General features: G+C 42.9%; 1 protein-coding gene across 2 annotated transcripts in view; it reads right to left on the minus strand.

Moving 5' to 3' along the window:
* The window catches only part of KATNA1 (katanin catalytic subunit A1), a 64930-nt gene that overhangs the window by 41840 nt on the left and 5669 nt on the right, over positions 1–17421 (minus strand). For both annotated transcript variants that reach the window (XM_028847201.2, XM_015137143.3), the window contains exons 2-3: positions 11384–11558; positions 5508–5665 (exon numbers count right to left, since the gene is read on the minus strand). In XM_028847201.2, coding sequence (XP_028703034.1) covers positions 5508–5665; positions 11384–11545 — 320 coding nt within the window. In that variant the 5' untranslated portion in view covers positions 11546–11558. The remainder of the gene's footprint in view (positions 1–5507; positions 5666–11383; positions 11559–17421) is intronic.

The raw sequence follows: 17421 nt of genomic DNA on the forward strand, positions 1-17421 counted from the left end.
TAATTTCAACAAAAACCCTTACTGTCATAGACTTACATACGTGTGTGTGTATGTGTGTGTATGGGGGGTGCATCAAACAGTACCAGGTAATATTAAGTGCTATCAAGAAGAATAAAGAAGGGGGCCAGGCATGGTGGCTCATGCCTGTAATCCCAGCACTTTGGGAGGCTGAGGCAGGTGGATCACTTGAGGTCAGGAGTTTGAGATCAGACTGGCCAACATGGAGAAACCCCATCTCTACCAAAAATACAAAAATTTGGCTGGCCATGGTGGCTCACGCATGAAATCCCAGCACTTTGGGAGGCCAAGGCAGGCAGATCACTTGAGGTCAGGAGTTCAAGACCAGGCGGACGGATCACTTGAGATCAGGAGTTCGAGACCAGCCTGGCAAACATGGTGAAATCCTGTCTCTACTAAAAATACAAGAAAATGAGCTGGGCGTGGTGGTGCATGCCTGTAATCCCAGCTACTTGGGAGGCTAAGGCAGGAGAATCGCTTGAACCTGGGAGACGGAGGTTGCAGTGAGCCAAGATTACACCACTGCATTCCAGCCTAGATGACAGAGTGAGACTCCATCTCAAAAAAAAAAAAAAAAATTAGCTGGGTAATTATTCCAGCTACTCAGGAGGCTGAGGCATGAGAATTGCTTGGACCCAAGAGGTGGAGGCTACAGTGAGCTGAGATGCACTACTGCACTCCAGCCTGGGTGACAGAGCAAGACTCTGTTTCAAAAACAAAAAAGAGGGGCAAGGGGCTACGGGATCACGCAGGATGGTTTTTAGGTGGTGTAGTCAGAGACAGACTTTCTGAGGTGACAATTAGGTAGAGAGCTAAACGAAAGAAGGGAACAGGCCATTCAGCACTGGAGCTGAGGGAAAGGCAGGTGAAAGGAGTGAAGCATTTGTGGCCTTGGCTCATTCAAGGCCACAGCACAGTGCCTGAGGGAGAGAGCTGTAAGAACTTAGGTCCCAGAGGCTGCGGGGAACCAGGTCTCATAGAGCTTGAAAGACATGAAAACTCTAGGTTTTATTCTGTGAGATGGGAAGATATCTTAGGGACATCAGCTGACTGTTAAAAGACATTTGAAAAGAATCACATCTAGTGGCATTTAAGCTATGTCTAACTTTTTCTACATAAGGCTTCAACAAACCTCCATGTACTCAATTTTTTGTGTACTGTTCTAGAAGCGAATACTGGATCAGTTGAATCTGTTCTTTAATGGTACTAAAATTTAGGTGGTGATAAGGTTAGAATCACCAACATAGGTGAAGAAAGAATGACTCTCGGCCAGGTACCAGTGGCTCATGACTGTCATCCCAGCACTTTGGGAGGCAGAAGTGGGCGGATCACAAGGTCAGGAGTTTGAAACCAGCCTGGCCAACTGGTGAAACCCCGTCTCTACTAATAATACAAAAATTAGCCAGGCGTGGAGGCACACACCTGTAGTCCCAGCTACATGGAAGGCTGAGGCAGGAGAATCGCTTGAACCTGGGAGGCAGAGGTTGCAGTGAGTCGAGATTGTGCCACTGCACTCCAGCCTGGGCAACAGAGCAAGACTCCGTCTCAAAAAAAAAAACAAAACAAAAAACTCTCTTAAGCGTGAGTACAAATGAAGACTAATAGAAAAATAAAAAGAATCTTAAAAGATCCAGTTAAGGAAACAAATAAATTACAGGAAGAAACAGATGCCACAAATAAAGTCAAAAAGGAAAACTTAACAGTAATCTAGAGCATTCAAAATCAGGAACAGAAAACGATACTGAAGAAAGCAAGAAAAAATAAGAAGGAACAGCCAAATTTAGGGCTTAACTTCCCACCACCCCTCAGAGGAAATCCTGCCTCTCTGCTTGTGAGACTGAGGTGACCAAATACTTCACTAAATTCAGAATCAACTGATTTCCCACTGGGAACATCTATTTGTTGGAAAGATCTTACCAATAACTGAGAAGAGTTATAGTACTGTTAGAGGTTGAATGTTTGTGTCCTCCCCAAAATTCATATGTTAAAGCCCCAATGCCCAATATGACTATTAGGAGTAAGGAAGTAAGAGTCCCTGATGTGACATGATTAATGTCCTTATAAAAGACACCAAAGAGCTCACTCACTCTCTCTGCCATGTGAGCACACAGAGAGACAGTGGCTGTCTGCTCAGGAAGAGAGCCCTCACCTGAAACCAAATTGGCCACATCTTGATCTTGGACTTCCCAGCCTCCAGAAGTGTGATAAGCAAAGTTCTGTGTTTAAGCCACCCAGTGTATGGTATTTTGTTATGGTAGCCCAAGCAGACTAATACAAGACCCAAGTGATGATTCTCCAGAAGGAGAAAAGAAAAGAGCAAGTAAATAAGAATAAAACAAATTAACAGACAAAAGCAAAAACACAACTTGACTCATCTATTAGTTCTACTTCTGAAATTAGGGGAAAACATTATAAATGTGGAAAAATTTTTACTCACAACTATTCACTGCAACTTTATTTATAATAATGAAAAAAGCAGGAAAAAACACTAAGAGCATGGTTAATTATATAGGTTACATACCAGTCAGAACAGTGGCAAATAACTCTTAAAAAACTGCAGGGAAAAAGATCTGACATGGTTTATAAATCATAAATGTTTAAAATATGAAGAGCAAATTATTTAATCTATCTTAGCTTATCCTCATCAGAAATTGGGGCTAAAAAAATTAGTACCTACCTTCTAAGGTGGTTTTGAGAATTAAATAATACATGTAAAACAACAAACACAGTACCTGGCACACAGTAATATGCAATGATTGTTGACTATTATTAGGATTTTTCTTAAAAGAGGGTACAATGTTGTAAATTATGGATATAGCACAACTACAACTATGAAAATAATGCATAAAAGAACCGAAGAAAACAAACTAGGATGACTGTGTGATTTTCCCCCTACTTCTATGAATTTTTCTATTTTTCTTTAATGAGTTACTGTGTTTTAGTGAACTATTATGTAATATAACAGAAAATGTAATTATGTGAAAGTGCTTATGAGGCATGGGAAAAATTTAGCAAATCGCCAAAGGATATCAGGAGTCAGTAACAGAACACTAGTACAGTCCTTTTATGTGAAGATTAAGAAAATAAAAGTGGCAGCTGGGTGTGGTGGCTCACGCTTGTAATCCCAGCACTTTGGGAGGCCACGGCGGGTGGAGCACCTGAGGTCAGGACTTCAAGACCAGCCTGGCCAACATGGTGAAACCCCAACTCTACTAAAAATACAAAAATTAGCCAGCGTGGTGGCACATGCCTGTAATTCCAGCTACTTGGGAGGCAGAGACAGAAGAATTGCTTGAACCAGGAGGTGGAGGTTGCAGTGACCCAAGATCGTGCCACTGCACTCTAGCCTGGGCGAGAGAGCAAGACTCCATCTCAAAAAAATAAAAATAAAAAAAGTGGCTAAGAAATAATCAATACTCATCAATTGATTTTAAATGTCAAGAACATGAAGGTATGGGTCTTCTCAAAATGTGACCTAGCGACCACCTACATCAGAATCACCTGTGGATTCCTGAGTTCTACCTGCTGTCTACTGTATCAGACTCTCTGGGAGTGATGTCCCTAAATCCACATTTTTAATTAGAGATTGTTAGGACTGCTATAGCAGAGACTGCCAGCTTTGTAATCATTATTATAAAACACAATATGTATAGGTTCAAATCCTAGCTCTAACAGTTATTGGTTTTGTGATAGTGGGGAAAAGTTACTCAACCTTATTGTACCTCAGCTGTCTTATCTGAAATATGGGGAAAATATGACTTATTTGGAAGGCTTATTGTAACAAATAAATAAAATAACACTTATAGCTTAAAATAGTTCAGAACACTGTGGATGTATAATCCAGCACCTATATTATAAAATACAACCAGGCCGGGTGTAGGGGCTCACGCCTGTAATCCCAGCACTTTGGGAGGCCAAGGTGGGCGAATCACGAGGTCAGGAGTTCGAGACCTGCCTGGCCAACATGGTGAAACCCCCTCTCTACTAAAAATACAAAAAATTAGTTGGGCGTGGTGGCGGTCACCTGTAATTCCAGCTACTTGGGGAGTTGAGGCAGGAGACTTGCTTGAACCCAGGAGGCAGAGGTTGCAGTGAGCTGAGATCATGCCACTGCACTCCAGCCCGGGAGACAGAGTGAGACTCCGTCTCAAAAAATAAATAAATAAAATAAAATACAACCAAGCCTGGTTCAAAGGCAGTGAGTTATCTCAATTGATTGTTCACAGTCAGTTACAGATCAAACTCTTTGTTCTACTCTTCCCCACCTTCTCACTACTGCACTTAACTAGTCTTAAAAAAAAAAAAAAAAACAAGAAATCAGAGTTGCAATGACAAAATGTTAAAACTGAAAACCATCTGGGCAACATCTTAATGCAAGGTTAACGGGCAATGAACCCGGGAAGTCATAAGTGTTCTTTCTAGAAAGGCATGACACAGTCAATATTTAAATCTATAATACAAATTAGAAAATCTATCATGTGAATGAAGTAGATAACATCCACCTGCACATTTGTCAGTTAAAAAATATGCAGTAAAACTATGCATGATTGGCTAGTTACAGTACTTCAGTAAATATCAGCATCACTAGTTGTTCCTTTGCTGGCACTTGGTAGTAGGAAGTTGGGGGAAAAAAAGCCAGAGAAAACCCTAAAATTCAGAACATTTTATTTTTACTGTTCTCTATGAATTAAAAAGCCCTTTGTTTTTTTTTTTAATTTTAGCAGTGTTACAGCTTGATGAAAAGAAATATTCTGTGATTCCTGTTTGAGAACCACTGTTAGTCTAACTTCCTCTCTTTGCATAAGAAAAATCTGAGGCCTGGCCGGGCACGGTGGCTCAGGCCTGTAATCCCAGCACTTTGGGAGGCTGAGGCCAGGCGAATCACGAGGTGAGGAGATCAAGACCAGCCTGGCCAACATGGTGAAACCCCGTCTCTACTAAAATACAAAAAAATTAGCCAGGCATGGTGATGCATGCCTGTAGTCCCAGCTGCTCAGGAGGCTGAGACAGGGGAGTCGCTTGAACCCGGGAGGCGGAGGTTGCAGTGAGCTGAGATCGCAACACTGCACTCCAGTCTCCTGACAGTGTAAGACTCCGTCTAAAAAAACAAAAAAAAGGAAAAAAAAGAAAAATCTGAGGCCTAGAAAGGTTCTATTATTTTCCCAAAGCTACAGAGAGTGGCAAAGACAGACACAGAGCCTGAATATTTCAATTCCTAACCCCATTCTCCTTCCACAAGATAACACTGTCTCTACCACTTTAAGGTCATTCACAAAAGCATATTTTTAAATTATTCCTACCGAAATCTTATTTTTTGAAATAGGTCAAAAAGGCACAAGGTTCAAGACCAGTGAGTTATAAAAGAGTGAACATTCAGTAAAGAAAACTCCCTCCCATTCCTGTCTCTCAGCCACCCCATCCTCCTCCTAGATATAATCAATGCTATAAGCTTCTTGGGCTAACTGGTTTCTTAAAAGGTCTCCACTTACCTTCGTTCAACAGGTACAGGCATGGACCAGACTTCTCCCTCAGAAGCTGGAAGGTCATGCTGTGCTGCCTTCAAGGGAGTGCTGTCTAGTTTAAAGCTCTCTAGTGTTTTCATGATATCTTTAACATGTTTAGCTTCCACATTTATTTCCTGCCAAACCTGATTTCAAAGAAGAAGAAGCATCTTTAAATTTCTATAATATATCACTGTCAAAATTAAATGAGGGCCATTTATTAGAGATGTTAGAAAACTCCATTCTGATATCAGATATCCAGTAAACCACATCAAGATATTCTATCGAAATTTTAAAAACAGTTCATTAAATTTATGTTTTCAACTGCAAATTTTTTTTTTTTTTTGGAGATAGAGTCTCGCTCTGTCACCAGTGCAGTGGCGTGATCACTCCTCTGCTCACTGCAAGCTCCTCCTCCCGAGTTCACGCCATTCTCCTGCCTCAGCCTCCTGAGTAGCTGGGACTACAGGCGCCTGCCACCACGCCCGGCTAATTTTTTGTATTTTTAGTAGAGACAGGGTTTCACCATGTTAGCCAGGAAGGTCCTGATTTCCTGACCTCGTGATCCACCCGCCTAGGCCTCCCAAAGTGCTGAGATTACAGGCATGAGCCACTGTGCCGGGCCCTCAATTGCAAAACTAATTCTGATAAAATGAATTAAACATCCAGGATAGGCTAGGCATGGTGGCTCATGCCTGTAATCCCAGCACTTTAGGAAACTGAGGCGGACGGATCACTTGAGCTCAGGAGTTTGAGACAAGCCTGGCCAATATGGTAAAACCCCATCTCTACTAAAAATGCAAAAAATTAGCTGGGCATAGGGCAAGCGCCTATAGTCCCAGCTACTTGGGAGACTGAGGCAGGAGAATTGCTTGAGCCCAGGAGGTGGAGGTTGCAGAGAGCCAAGATTGCGCCACTGCACTCCAGCCTGGGCAACACAGCAAGACTCTGTCTCAAAAAAAAAATCCAGGCTAATTAAATAATACTACTAATTTACATTCTTATTTAAATTGCATAGCCGGGTATGCTGGCACATGTATGTAATCCCAGCTACTCGGGAGGCTGAGGCAGGAGAATTGTTTGAACCCCGGAGGCGGAGGTTGTGGTGAGCTGGAGATCACGCCATTGCACTCCAGCCTGGGCAACAAGAGTGAAACTTTGGCTCAAATAAATAAATAAATAAATAAATAAGTTGCATAATAGGCTGGGCACAGTGGCTCACACCTGTAATCTCAACACTTTGGGAGGCCAAGGAGGCAGATCACCTGAGGTCAGGCGTTCAAGACCAGCCTGGCCAAAATGGTGAAACCCCACCTCTACTAAAAAAAAAAAAATTAGCTAAGTGTGGTGGCGGGCACCTGGAATCCCAGCTACTTGGGAGGCTGAGGCAGGAAAATTGCTTGAACCCACAAGGCAGAGGTTGCAGTGAGCTGAGATCATGCCATTACTCCAGCCTGGGCAACAGAGCGAGACTCCATCTCAAAAAAATAAAACAAAACAAAACAAATTGAATAACAAACTGAAAAGTCAGGCATAACTTTAAAGTTCTACAAGAATAATTAGCTGGGCATGGTGGCCCATGCCTGTAGTCCTGCCTACTTGAGAGGCTGAGGTGAGAGAATTGCTTGAGCCCAAGGGGAAAAAAAAAAACATCAAAGCACAACTTGTGAAAGTTTCATTTTTGTCAAACTTTATTGTTATTTCTTAGAGACAAGGTTTCATTCTGTTGCCCAGGCTGTACTGCAGTGGCACGATCATAGCTCACCATAACCTCAAACTCCCGGGTTCAAGCTATCCTCCCACCTCAGCCTCCCAAAGTGCTGGGATTACAGGCGTCAGCCACCATGCCCAGCCCTACTTTGATAACTTTTATGCTATTTAATTAACTTTGTAAATGCTGAATAATCCCAATTACCCTGATTTGATAATTAAATATTGTATATAGGAAACAAAATATAATGCGTATGCCCAAGATATGTACAACTATTATCTATCAGTAAATAATTTCTAAAAAACGAAAACAACACTGATCAGAATATACTAATTTTACGACTAATGGGTCACAACCTACAGACTAAAAAGGTCTCAATTCATATGCAACGAAGGTATTTTTTTAAAAGCAGTCTTTTTTTTTTTTTTTTTTAATATTTTTTAGAGATAGGGTTTCATTCTGTCATCCAGTCTAGAATGTAGTGAAATGGCCCTAGTTTTGAGAGTAAGGCTCCAACTCAAAAATAAAAGAAAAAAGGAATCTTGATGCAATTTAAAAACTAAGCCTGGGCAACATGGCAATACCCCATCTCTAAAAAAAATAATAATAATAAACCAGACATGTTGGTTTGTGCCTGTGGTCCCAGCTGCTCCGGAGGCTGGATGGGAGGATTGCTTGAGCCTGGGAAGTTAAGGCTGCAGTGAGCCATGACTGCACCACTGTACTCCAGCCTGGGCAACAGCCTGAGACCCTGCCTCAAAAAAACCCTCAAAAACCTATATATAGTTTTGATTCAACTGTATTATAGTAATGGGTCTTAACTCAGCCTAAAAACTATGGTGACGGCTGTACATTATATATGTATTTAATGCCACTGAGTTGTATACTTAAAAATGGCCGAGGCCAGATGCAGTGGCTCACATCTGTAATCTCAGTACTTTGGGAGGCTGAGGCAGGCGGATCACCTGAAGTCAGTAGTTCCAGACCAGCCTAGCCAACATGACAAAAACCCTGTCTCTACCGAAAGTACACAAAAATTAGCTGGGTGTGGTGGCGCACACCTATAATTTCAGCTACTCGGGAGGCTGGGGCAGGAGAATCACTTGAACCCGGGAGGCGGAGGTTGCAGTGAGCAGAGATTGCGCCACTGCACTCCAGCCTGGGCAAGAGAGTGAGACTCCATCTCAAAAAAAAAGAAAAAAAAAACAGTAAAGTGTTATGTATATTTTACCATAATAAGAAAATGGTAGGACGGGCATGGTGGCTCATGCTTGCAATCCCAGCACTTTGGGAGGCCAAGGCAAGCGGATCACCTGAGGTTAGGAGTTCAAGACTAGCCTGGCTACAAGGTGAAACCCTGTCTCTACTAAAAATACAAAAATTAGCTGGGTGTGGTGGCAGGCTCCTGTAATCCCAGCTACTCGGGAGTCTGAGGCAGGAGAATCACTTGAACCCAGGAGGTGGAGGCTGCAGTGAGCTGAGACTACACCATTGCACTCCAGCCTGGGCAACAAGTGAGAAAATCCGTCTCAAAAAAAAAAAAAAAAGAAAAGAAAATGGTAAAAAAAAAAACTATATATATAATATTGAAATGAAATTTAAGATGATAATGTTTTGTTTTATAACTTAAATGATTTAATCTTAAGTACCTTTAAACAAAAGCTTAGACTTAAGTAGCTTTTGTTTAAAGGTACTTAAGTCTAAGTACCTTTTGTTGTGGCCAACAACAAAAGGTCTGAAAGTCCTTCACTGACAACCTTAAGACTCCTTATGAAATAAAATATTTTCTAGGCCGAGCATGGTGACTCACGCCTATAATCCTAGCACTTTGTGAGGCTGAGGCAAGAGGATCATTTGAGTCCAGGAGTTCAAGACCAGCCTGAATAACATAGTGAGATGCCATGTCTATAAAAAATAAATAAATAAAAGATTAATAAAATAAAATATTTGCCCCTTCTGGTAATTATATGGATACAGTAAAGGATATGGAGGGACAGATATAGGGAAATAGATTAAGTTCAAATAGATTAAGTTCATTGAACAATATTTAAAAACCAGCTCAGTAAAATCTGAGGTATAATATTCTATCTAGAAGATCAGCTCAAAAAGACTATTACTTTCTTTTTTTTTTTTTTTTTTTTTTGAGGCAGAGCCTCGCTCTGTTGCCAGGCTGGAGTGCAATGGCACAATCTCGGCTCACTACAACCTCCACCTCCTGGCTTCAAGAGATTCTCCCACCTCAGCCTCCCAAGTAGCTGCGATTACAGGCACCCGCCACTACACCCAACTAATTTTTTTGTATTTTAGTAGAGATGGGGTTTCACCACGTTGGTCAGGCTGGTCTTGAACTCCTGACCTCAGGAGATCAGCTCACCTCAGCCTCCCAAAGTCCTGGGATTACAGGTGTGAGCCACCACGCCCGGCAAGACTATTATTTTCTTAACATTTTTTTCCTCTTGTGACATAGTTGAGCCTTGTTATAAATGCCACCCTCCACTGGACCTGTAAGTTACACAATTTCCAATTTTAAATTTCTGTTGGTCCTCAGTAACTGAAATTTCTCAATGGGATTCAACCATAATCTGCTTTATAAAGTTCTGTTATACAAGGAATATGAGGCTGGGTGTGGTGGCTCACACCTGTCCCACCACTCAGGGAGGCTGAGGTGGGGGGATCACTTTAGTCTACGAGTTTGAAACCAGCCTGGGAAACAGGGAGATCCCATCTCTACCAAAAAATTTAAAAATTAGCAGGTCACAGTGCGGCACATGTGTGGTGTGGTTTCTCCCACTCAGGAGGCTGAATGGGAGGATTGTTTGAGCCTGGGAGGTCATGGCTGCAGACCGTACCACTGCACTCCCTCCTGGGCAAGAGAGCAAGAACCTCTCTCAAAAATTAAAAATATATATATATGATGCCTGTGAGATTCACAAGCCATTTACAGTTTCGACGATGGCTTAATAAAGTCTACTGTATTTTTACCAAGTAAAAATCTGAACAAAAAATGTCAAAACCATTCTTTTAAGAAACTCGTGGCTGGGCGCAGTGGCTCATGCCTGTAATCCCAGCATTTTGGGAGGCCAAGGCGGGCAGATTACCTGAGGTCAGGAGTTCGAGACCAGCCTGGCCAACATGGTGACACCCCGTCTCTACCAAAAACACAAAAATTAGCTGGGTGTGGAGGCAGGCGCCTGTAATCCCAGCTACTTAGGAGGCTTGAACCTGGGAGGTGAAGGTTGCCGTGAGTCGAGATCGCGCCACTGCACTCCACCCTGGATGACAAGAGCAAAACTCTGTCTCGAGAAAAAACAAACAAAAAAACTCTCTTATTAGATTCCAGCAATTAGAGTTAAGTAGAACTCATAATACTGCTGATGGTGAAAGTAATTATTAATAAAGTTTCAAGTAATATTATATAGAAATCTGTGTAATAACTCAAATACTTATGTTTTGTTTTGTTTTTTATTTTTGAGACAAGGTCTAGCTCTGTTGCCCAGGCTGGAGTGTAGTGGTACAAGCATAGCTCACTGCAGCCTCAACCTCCCAGGCTCAAGTGATCCTCCCTAGTAGCTAGGACTACAGGCATGCACCTCCACATCTGGCTAATTGTTTTATTTTTGTAGAGATGAAGTCGTGCTATGTTGTCTAGGCTGGACTTGAACTCCTGGCCTCAAGTGATCCTTCTGCTTTGGCTTCCCAAAGTGTTAGGATTACAGGAGTGAGCCACTGTGTACTGTGCTCGGTAGTCATACAGTCTTTTTTTTTTTTTTGAGACAGAGTCTTGCTCTGTCGCCCAGGCTGGAGTGCAGTGGTGGGATCTCAGCTCACTGCAAGCTCCACCTCCTAGGTTCACACCATCCTCCTGCCTCGGCCTCCCAAGTAGCTGGGACTACAGGCACCCGCCGCCACACCTGGCTAATTTTTTGTATTTTTAGTAAAGACAGGGTTTCACCGTGTTAGCCAGGATGGTCTCGATCTCCTGACCTTGTGATCTGCCCGCCTCAGCCTCCCCAAGTGCTGGGATTACAGGCGTGAGCCACTGTGCCCAGCCATACAGTCTTAACATGTAACTACATATAGCATTGACATCTGATCTAAATTTTCTCTTCCTAGTACTTAAGCCATTAAAACACACAGTAGCCATTATTCTCACCTGTTGCCATTTTTGCTGGAGGTATGTATCTTTGACTGAGTACAGATACTTGTTCATTTGGTCAAGAACTCCCTGATAATAGACCATCGCAGAGTCATAGTTTCCCAGCAATGCATATTCACGAGCCAATTTTACATTCTCACTAATCATAAGAAGACTCATGCTCAACTGTAAGCTAAAAAGAAGAAGAAAAAAAGAAACACTTGAGGTTTACATGTCTCTTAAAAATAAGTATAGTTATTAAAAAATACTTTCCCGTGTTCCCTCAAGAAACTCACAATCATACATACCACACTTCCCATTTCTGTATGTGTGCTCATGCTATTTCCACTCCTTCAAAGAAAGTTTTGTTTGTTTTTTTTTTTGAGACGGAGTCTCGCTCTGTCTCCCAGGCTGGAGTGCAATGGCATGATCTCGGCTCAATGCAACCTTCACCTCCCGGGTTCAAGTGATTCTCCCACCTCAGCCTCCCAAGTATTTGGGGTTATAGGCACCCACCATCATGCTCAGCTAATTTTTTTTTGTATTTTTGTAGAGACGGGGTTTCACCACGTTGGCCAGGCTGGTCTTGAACTCCTAACCTCAGGTGATCTGCCTGCTGCCTTGGTCTCCCAGGTGATCTGCCCGCCACCTTGGTCTCCCAAAGTGCTGGGATTACAGGCATGAGCCACTGTGCCTGGCCTCAAAGAAGTATTTTATTTAGGAAGCCAAGGCAGGCAGCTCATTTCAGTCCAGGAGTTCAAGACTAGCCTGGCCAACATGGAGAAACCCTGTCTCTACTAAAATGTAAAAATTAGCTGGGTATGGTGGCACATGCCTATAGTCCCAACTACTTGGGAGGCTGAGAAACGAGAATCGCTTGAACCAGGGTAGCAGAGGTTGCAATAGGTCAAGATCGCGTCACTGTACTCCAGCCTGGGAGACGGAGCAAGACTGTTTCAAACAAACAAACAAACAAACAGGCCAGGCGCGGTGGCTCATGCCTGTAATCCCAGCATTTTGGGAGGCTGAGGCGGGTGGATCATGAGGTCAGGAGATCAAGACCATCCTGGCCAACATGGTGAAACTCGGTCTCTACTAAAAATACAAAAATTAGCTGGGCATGGTGGCACGTGCCTGTAATCCCAGCTACTCAGGAGGCTGAGGCAGGAGAATTGCCTGAACCAGGGAGTCGGAGGTTGCAGTGAGCCAAGATCACGCCACAGCACTCCAGCCTGGCAACAGAGTGAGACTGTCTCAAAACACAAACAAACAAAGAAACAAACAAACAATTAAAATATTGTTTTTAAAAAGTTCCCACATTCAAACCCTCCCAATTGTCAAAGCCCAGCTCAGAAGGCAGTTTTCCTAGTATGTCTACCCCCTGAACTCCTCAGTTCAAAATAAACCCTCCCTCCTCTGAAGTCCCCTGCACTTTACTGTGACTTTCATCCCAAGACACTGTCTACTTCAAATTATAGTTTCTATATGTCTTATCTCTATTAGACTGTTATCTGACAGTAGGATTTGCATCTGAAAGGTGTGAGACTATATGATCCTTGCATGACACACATCTTATTAAACATCTGCAGAATGAATAGTGAATATTAGATACATTTTTTGAAGCAGTGTGGATTAGCAGAAGGCATATGTATTTTGAAGTCAGAAAAATCTTGGCTAGAATTGTAATTCTGCCACCTTAGTCGAGTCCCTAAACTTTTTTCTAAGCCTGTTTTAGTATCTGCAGAACTGTCATAGCAACTACTTTCAGGAGTTATGCTACAAACAATAAAAGACTATTTAAAGTACCAAGCGGCCGGGCGCGGTGGCTCAAGCCTGTAATCCCAGCACTTTGGGAGGCCGAGACGGGCAGATCACAAGGTCAGGAGATCGAGACCATCCTGGCTAACACGGTGAAACCCCGTCTCTACTAAAAAAATACAAAAAACTAGCTGGGCGTGGTGGCAGCACCTGTAGTCCCAGCTACTCGGGAGGCTGAGGCAGGAGAATGCGGTAAACCCAGGAGGCGGAGCTTGCAGTGAGCTGAGATCCGGCCACTGCACTCCAGCCTGGGCAGCAGAGCGAGACTCTGTCTCAAAAAAAAAAAAAAAAAAAAAAGTACCAAGCATACTACTTGACAAATAGTAGGTCTTCAATAAAGTATCTGCCATGAAACTTTCTATATATGAGAACCTAATCCAACCTTTAAACCTAGGAGTTCAAGACCAGCCTGGGCAACATGGCAAAACCCCATCTCTACAAAAAATACAAAAATTAGCAGAGCATGGTGGTGTGCGCCTGTAGTCCCACCTACTCGAGAGGCTGAGATGGGAGGATTACCTGAGCCTGGGGAGGTCAAAGCTACAGTAAGCTGAGATAGTGCCACTGTACTCTAGCCTGGGCAACAGAGACAGAGTGAGACTGTGTCTCGAGAAAACATTTTTGGCTGGGCACAGTGGCTTACACCTGTAATCCCAGCACTTTGGGAGGCCGAGGTAGGTGGATCACGAAGTCAAGAGATCGAGACCATCCTGGCTAATGCAGTGAAACCCCGTCTCTACTAAAAATACAAAAAATTAGCCGGGTGTGGTGGCAGGCGCCTGTAGTCCCAGCTACTCAGGAGGCTGAGGCAGGAGAATGGCGTGAACCCAGGAGGCGGAGCTTGTAGTGAGCTGAGGTCGCGCCACTGCACTCCAGTCTGGGCGACAGAGCAAGACTCCGTCTCAAAAAATAAAAAAAAAAATAAGAAAGCAATTTTTAAAAATGCACGTAGTAGGATATGGATATATGGATGTGGATATAAAGCATTAGAAGCAGATGCCTGATAAATGTGAGCTTTGTTAATGTTCACAATGACTATTAACTGTAAATCACATGGTGAAGTTCAAGGCTGGAAAGATTTACATGCTTTTGGAGAGTAATAATTTGGATTAGGGATGTGGCTATGGGAATAAAAAGAAACAAATTAGAAACACTGTGGTGAAAGAAATGCTGAGATTACTCAGGAACTCACTGTGTGGAGAAAAAGTTGAAAATGAATGAAGTTTCAAGCCTAGAGGACTAAAAAGGTGAAGAAATCATGAAAGATCACAGTAAAGTTGAGAAGACATATAAGTATAAAGAAAACAAGACTGTTTTTTTTTACTTCTTTTGTGTGTCAGTGGGGTATCTAGATAAGTGTATTTCATAGCTTGTTTTCTAGCTGCATGCTTTCTGATTTTCATTGCACTGGCCAATCTTTGCTCACTCTAGCCCTATCCCACCATCAGCCAGAAAAACAGCAGTGCCAGCCCAATACCAGACAGAGATAGCAGAGTATTTCAGGGCCAATCTAGACCTGGATAGAGTGAGGAGCTGATGAAAAAAGAGACGTCGACACAGCAGCTCTTAAAAGTGGTCTCAGCCAGGCACGGTGGCTCATGCCTGTAATCCCAGCACTTTGGGAGGCTGAGGCAGGAGGACTGCTTGAGCTTAGGAGTTCAAGACCCGCCTGGGCAACACGGCAAAACCCCATCTCTACGAAAAGCACAAAAATTAGCAGAGCATAGTGGTGTGTGCCTGTAGTCCCAGCTACTCGGGAGGCTGAGGTAGGAGGATTACCTGAGCCTGGGGAGGTCAAAGCTACAGTAAGCCAAGATAGTGCCACTGTACTCCAGCCTGGGCAACATAGACACAGTGAGACTGTGTCTCAAGGAAACATTAAAAAAAAAAAAGAAAAGAAAAAGCTCCAGGTCCAGATGATTTCTGTAAGTATGGTGGGGTTTTTTGTTTTTTGGGTTTTTCTTCTTTTTTTTGAGACGGAGTCTCACTGTGCTGCCAGGCTAGAGTGCAGTGGCGCAATCTCAGCTCACTGCAACCTCCGCTTCCCGGGTTCAAGTGATTTCCCTGCCTCAGCCTCCCGTGTGGCTGGGACTACAGCCACGCACCACCACACCCAGCTAATTTTTTGTATTTTAGCAGAGATGGGGTTTCACCATGTTGGCCAGGTTGGTCTCGATCTCCTGACCTCATGATCCGCCTACCTCGGCCTCCCAAAGTGCTGGGATTACAGGCATGAACCACCACGCCTGGCCTCGGGTTTGTATTTTTGTTGTTGTTGTTTTTGTTTTTTTTTTTTTTCTTTGAGACAGAGTTTTTGCTCTTGTTGCACAGGCTGGAGTGCAGTGGTACAATCTCAGCTCACCGCAACCTCCGCCTCCCGGGTTCAAGCGATTCTCCTGCCTCAGGCTCCCGAGTAGCTGGGATTACAGGCATGCGCCACCACGCCTGGCTAATTTTGTATTTTTAGTAGTGACAGGGTTTCTCCATGTTGGTCAGGCTGGTCTTGAACTCCCGACCTCAGGTGATCTGCCCACCTCAACCTTCCAAAGTGCTGGGATTATAGGCATGAGCCACCACACCCGGTCTGGCCTCGGGGTTTTTTTTAACTGAGCTTCTAAACAGAAATAATTTCAACCACATAAAAGTTGATCCAGAAAACAAGAGAAAAGCTGAGCAACTCTTTTTTATGAGGCTGAAATCATCTCAATTAATTGAATAAGAACACAAGACCCATTTCACTTATGAACATGGAAATCCTAATATTAGTTTACCTACAATGCATCGACACACACACCCCATGATCAAGAAGGGTTTATCCCAGAAATGCAAGGATGACTTAAGATCAGAAAATCTATCATTGTAATTCCTCACATTAATGGACAAACGTACCTCACAAGAAAATGAGGAAAGAGTATAAGGGACAATTCACAGAAGGGAAACCCAAATGGCGAACAAGCACAGACAGAAGTGACCAATAAATACAAACCGAAGCCATGAGAAACCTCTTTTTATTATTTTTTGTTTATTTTTTTTTTGGAGACAGAGTCTCTGCTGCCCAGGCTGGAGTACACTGGTGTAGTCTCGGCTCACTGCAACCTCTGCCTCCCAGGTTCAAGCAATTCTCCTGCCTCAGCCTCCCAAGTAGCTAGGACTACAGGTGCTCGCCACCACACCCAGCTAAATTTTTGTATTTTTAGTAGAGAAGGGGTTTCACTATGTTGGCCAGGATGGTCTCAATCTCTTGACCTTGTGATCTGCCGGCCTGGGCCTCCCAAAGTGCTAGGATTACAGGTGTGAGCCTATGCGACCGGCCAAGAGACCTCTTTTATTCACCAGACTCAAAAGTAAGTGCAATAATACTAAGTATTGGCAAGGATTTGGGAAAAAGGAAACCTTTACATCAATTTGCAGGCATAAACTGGCATAGTCATTTTGGAGTGCAATCTGGCAGTACTTGGGGAAATTATGTATGCATGTATACATATATGTACATACACACACATATATATATGTATATATACACCCCGTGACCCAGCAATCCCATTCTTGTGTAAATCTTCCAGAGAAAGTCTCATACAGATCCATAAAGGAACTTGGTTTTGGACATTAATGACAGAAATCTTTGAGAAATCAAGTAGCGTCAATCTATTTATTCCCTGCTAGGGGAAATATGGTGGATACAGACCACAGAGTACCATGTAGCAGATAGAAGCAATGAATAAAATTTACATATAGCAACATGGATAGATCATCAAAATACAAGGTTGGGTGAAAAAAAAAGTCTCAGACATAGAACAAGATCTAAATCCCAATGTCATTTTATAAATTAAAAATACATATGCTATATAAAATACTCATTTTTAAAGGATGCATACATACCCAAGAAAGTACCTTAAATATATTAGAAAGTCTATGGAAGGTGAGGAGGAAAATATATGAGTGGAGAAATTGCTTATGACAAGTAGGAGAGAAACAAAAAATAAATATAAGAGAAGAAGGGCCTTATATCCATGGATAATCATAGGGAGCCTCTAAGATGGCACTCAATGACCTTTGCCTCTTGGTATCTGTACCCTTATATAATTACTACCCCTTGAATGTGTGCTTGTAACAAATAACATAATACCATTTCTGAGATTAGACTATGACTTCCATCTTGTTTGCTGTCTCTTGCTGACCCCACTCAAATGGAATACCAGCTCCACGCAGTGAGCTGCCTGGGCAGAGGCTCACACGGC

This window comes from Macaca mulatta, chromosome 4, assembly GCF_049350105.2.
Source record: "Macaca mulatta isolate MMU2019108-1 chromosome 4, T2T-MMU8v2.0, whole genome shotgun sequence".
Classification (NCBI taxonomy): Eukaryota; Metazoa; Chordata; class Mammalia; order Primates; family Cercopithecidae; genus Macaca; species Macaca mulatta.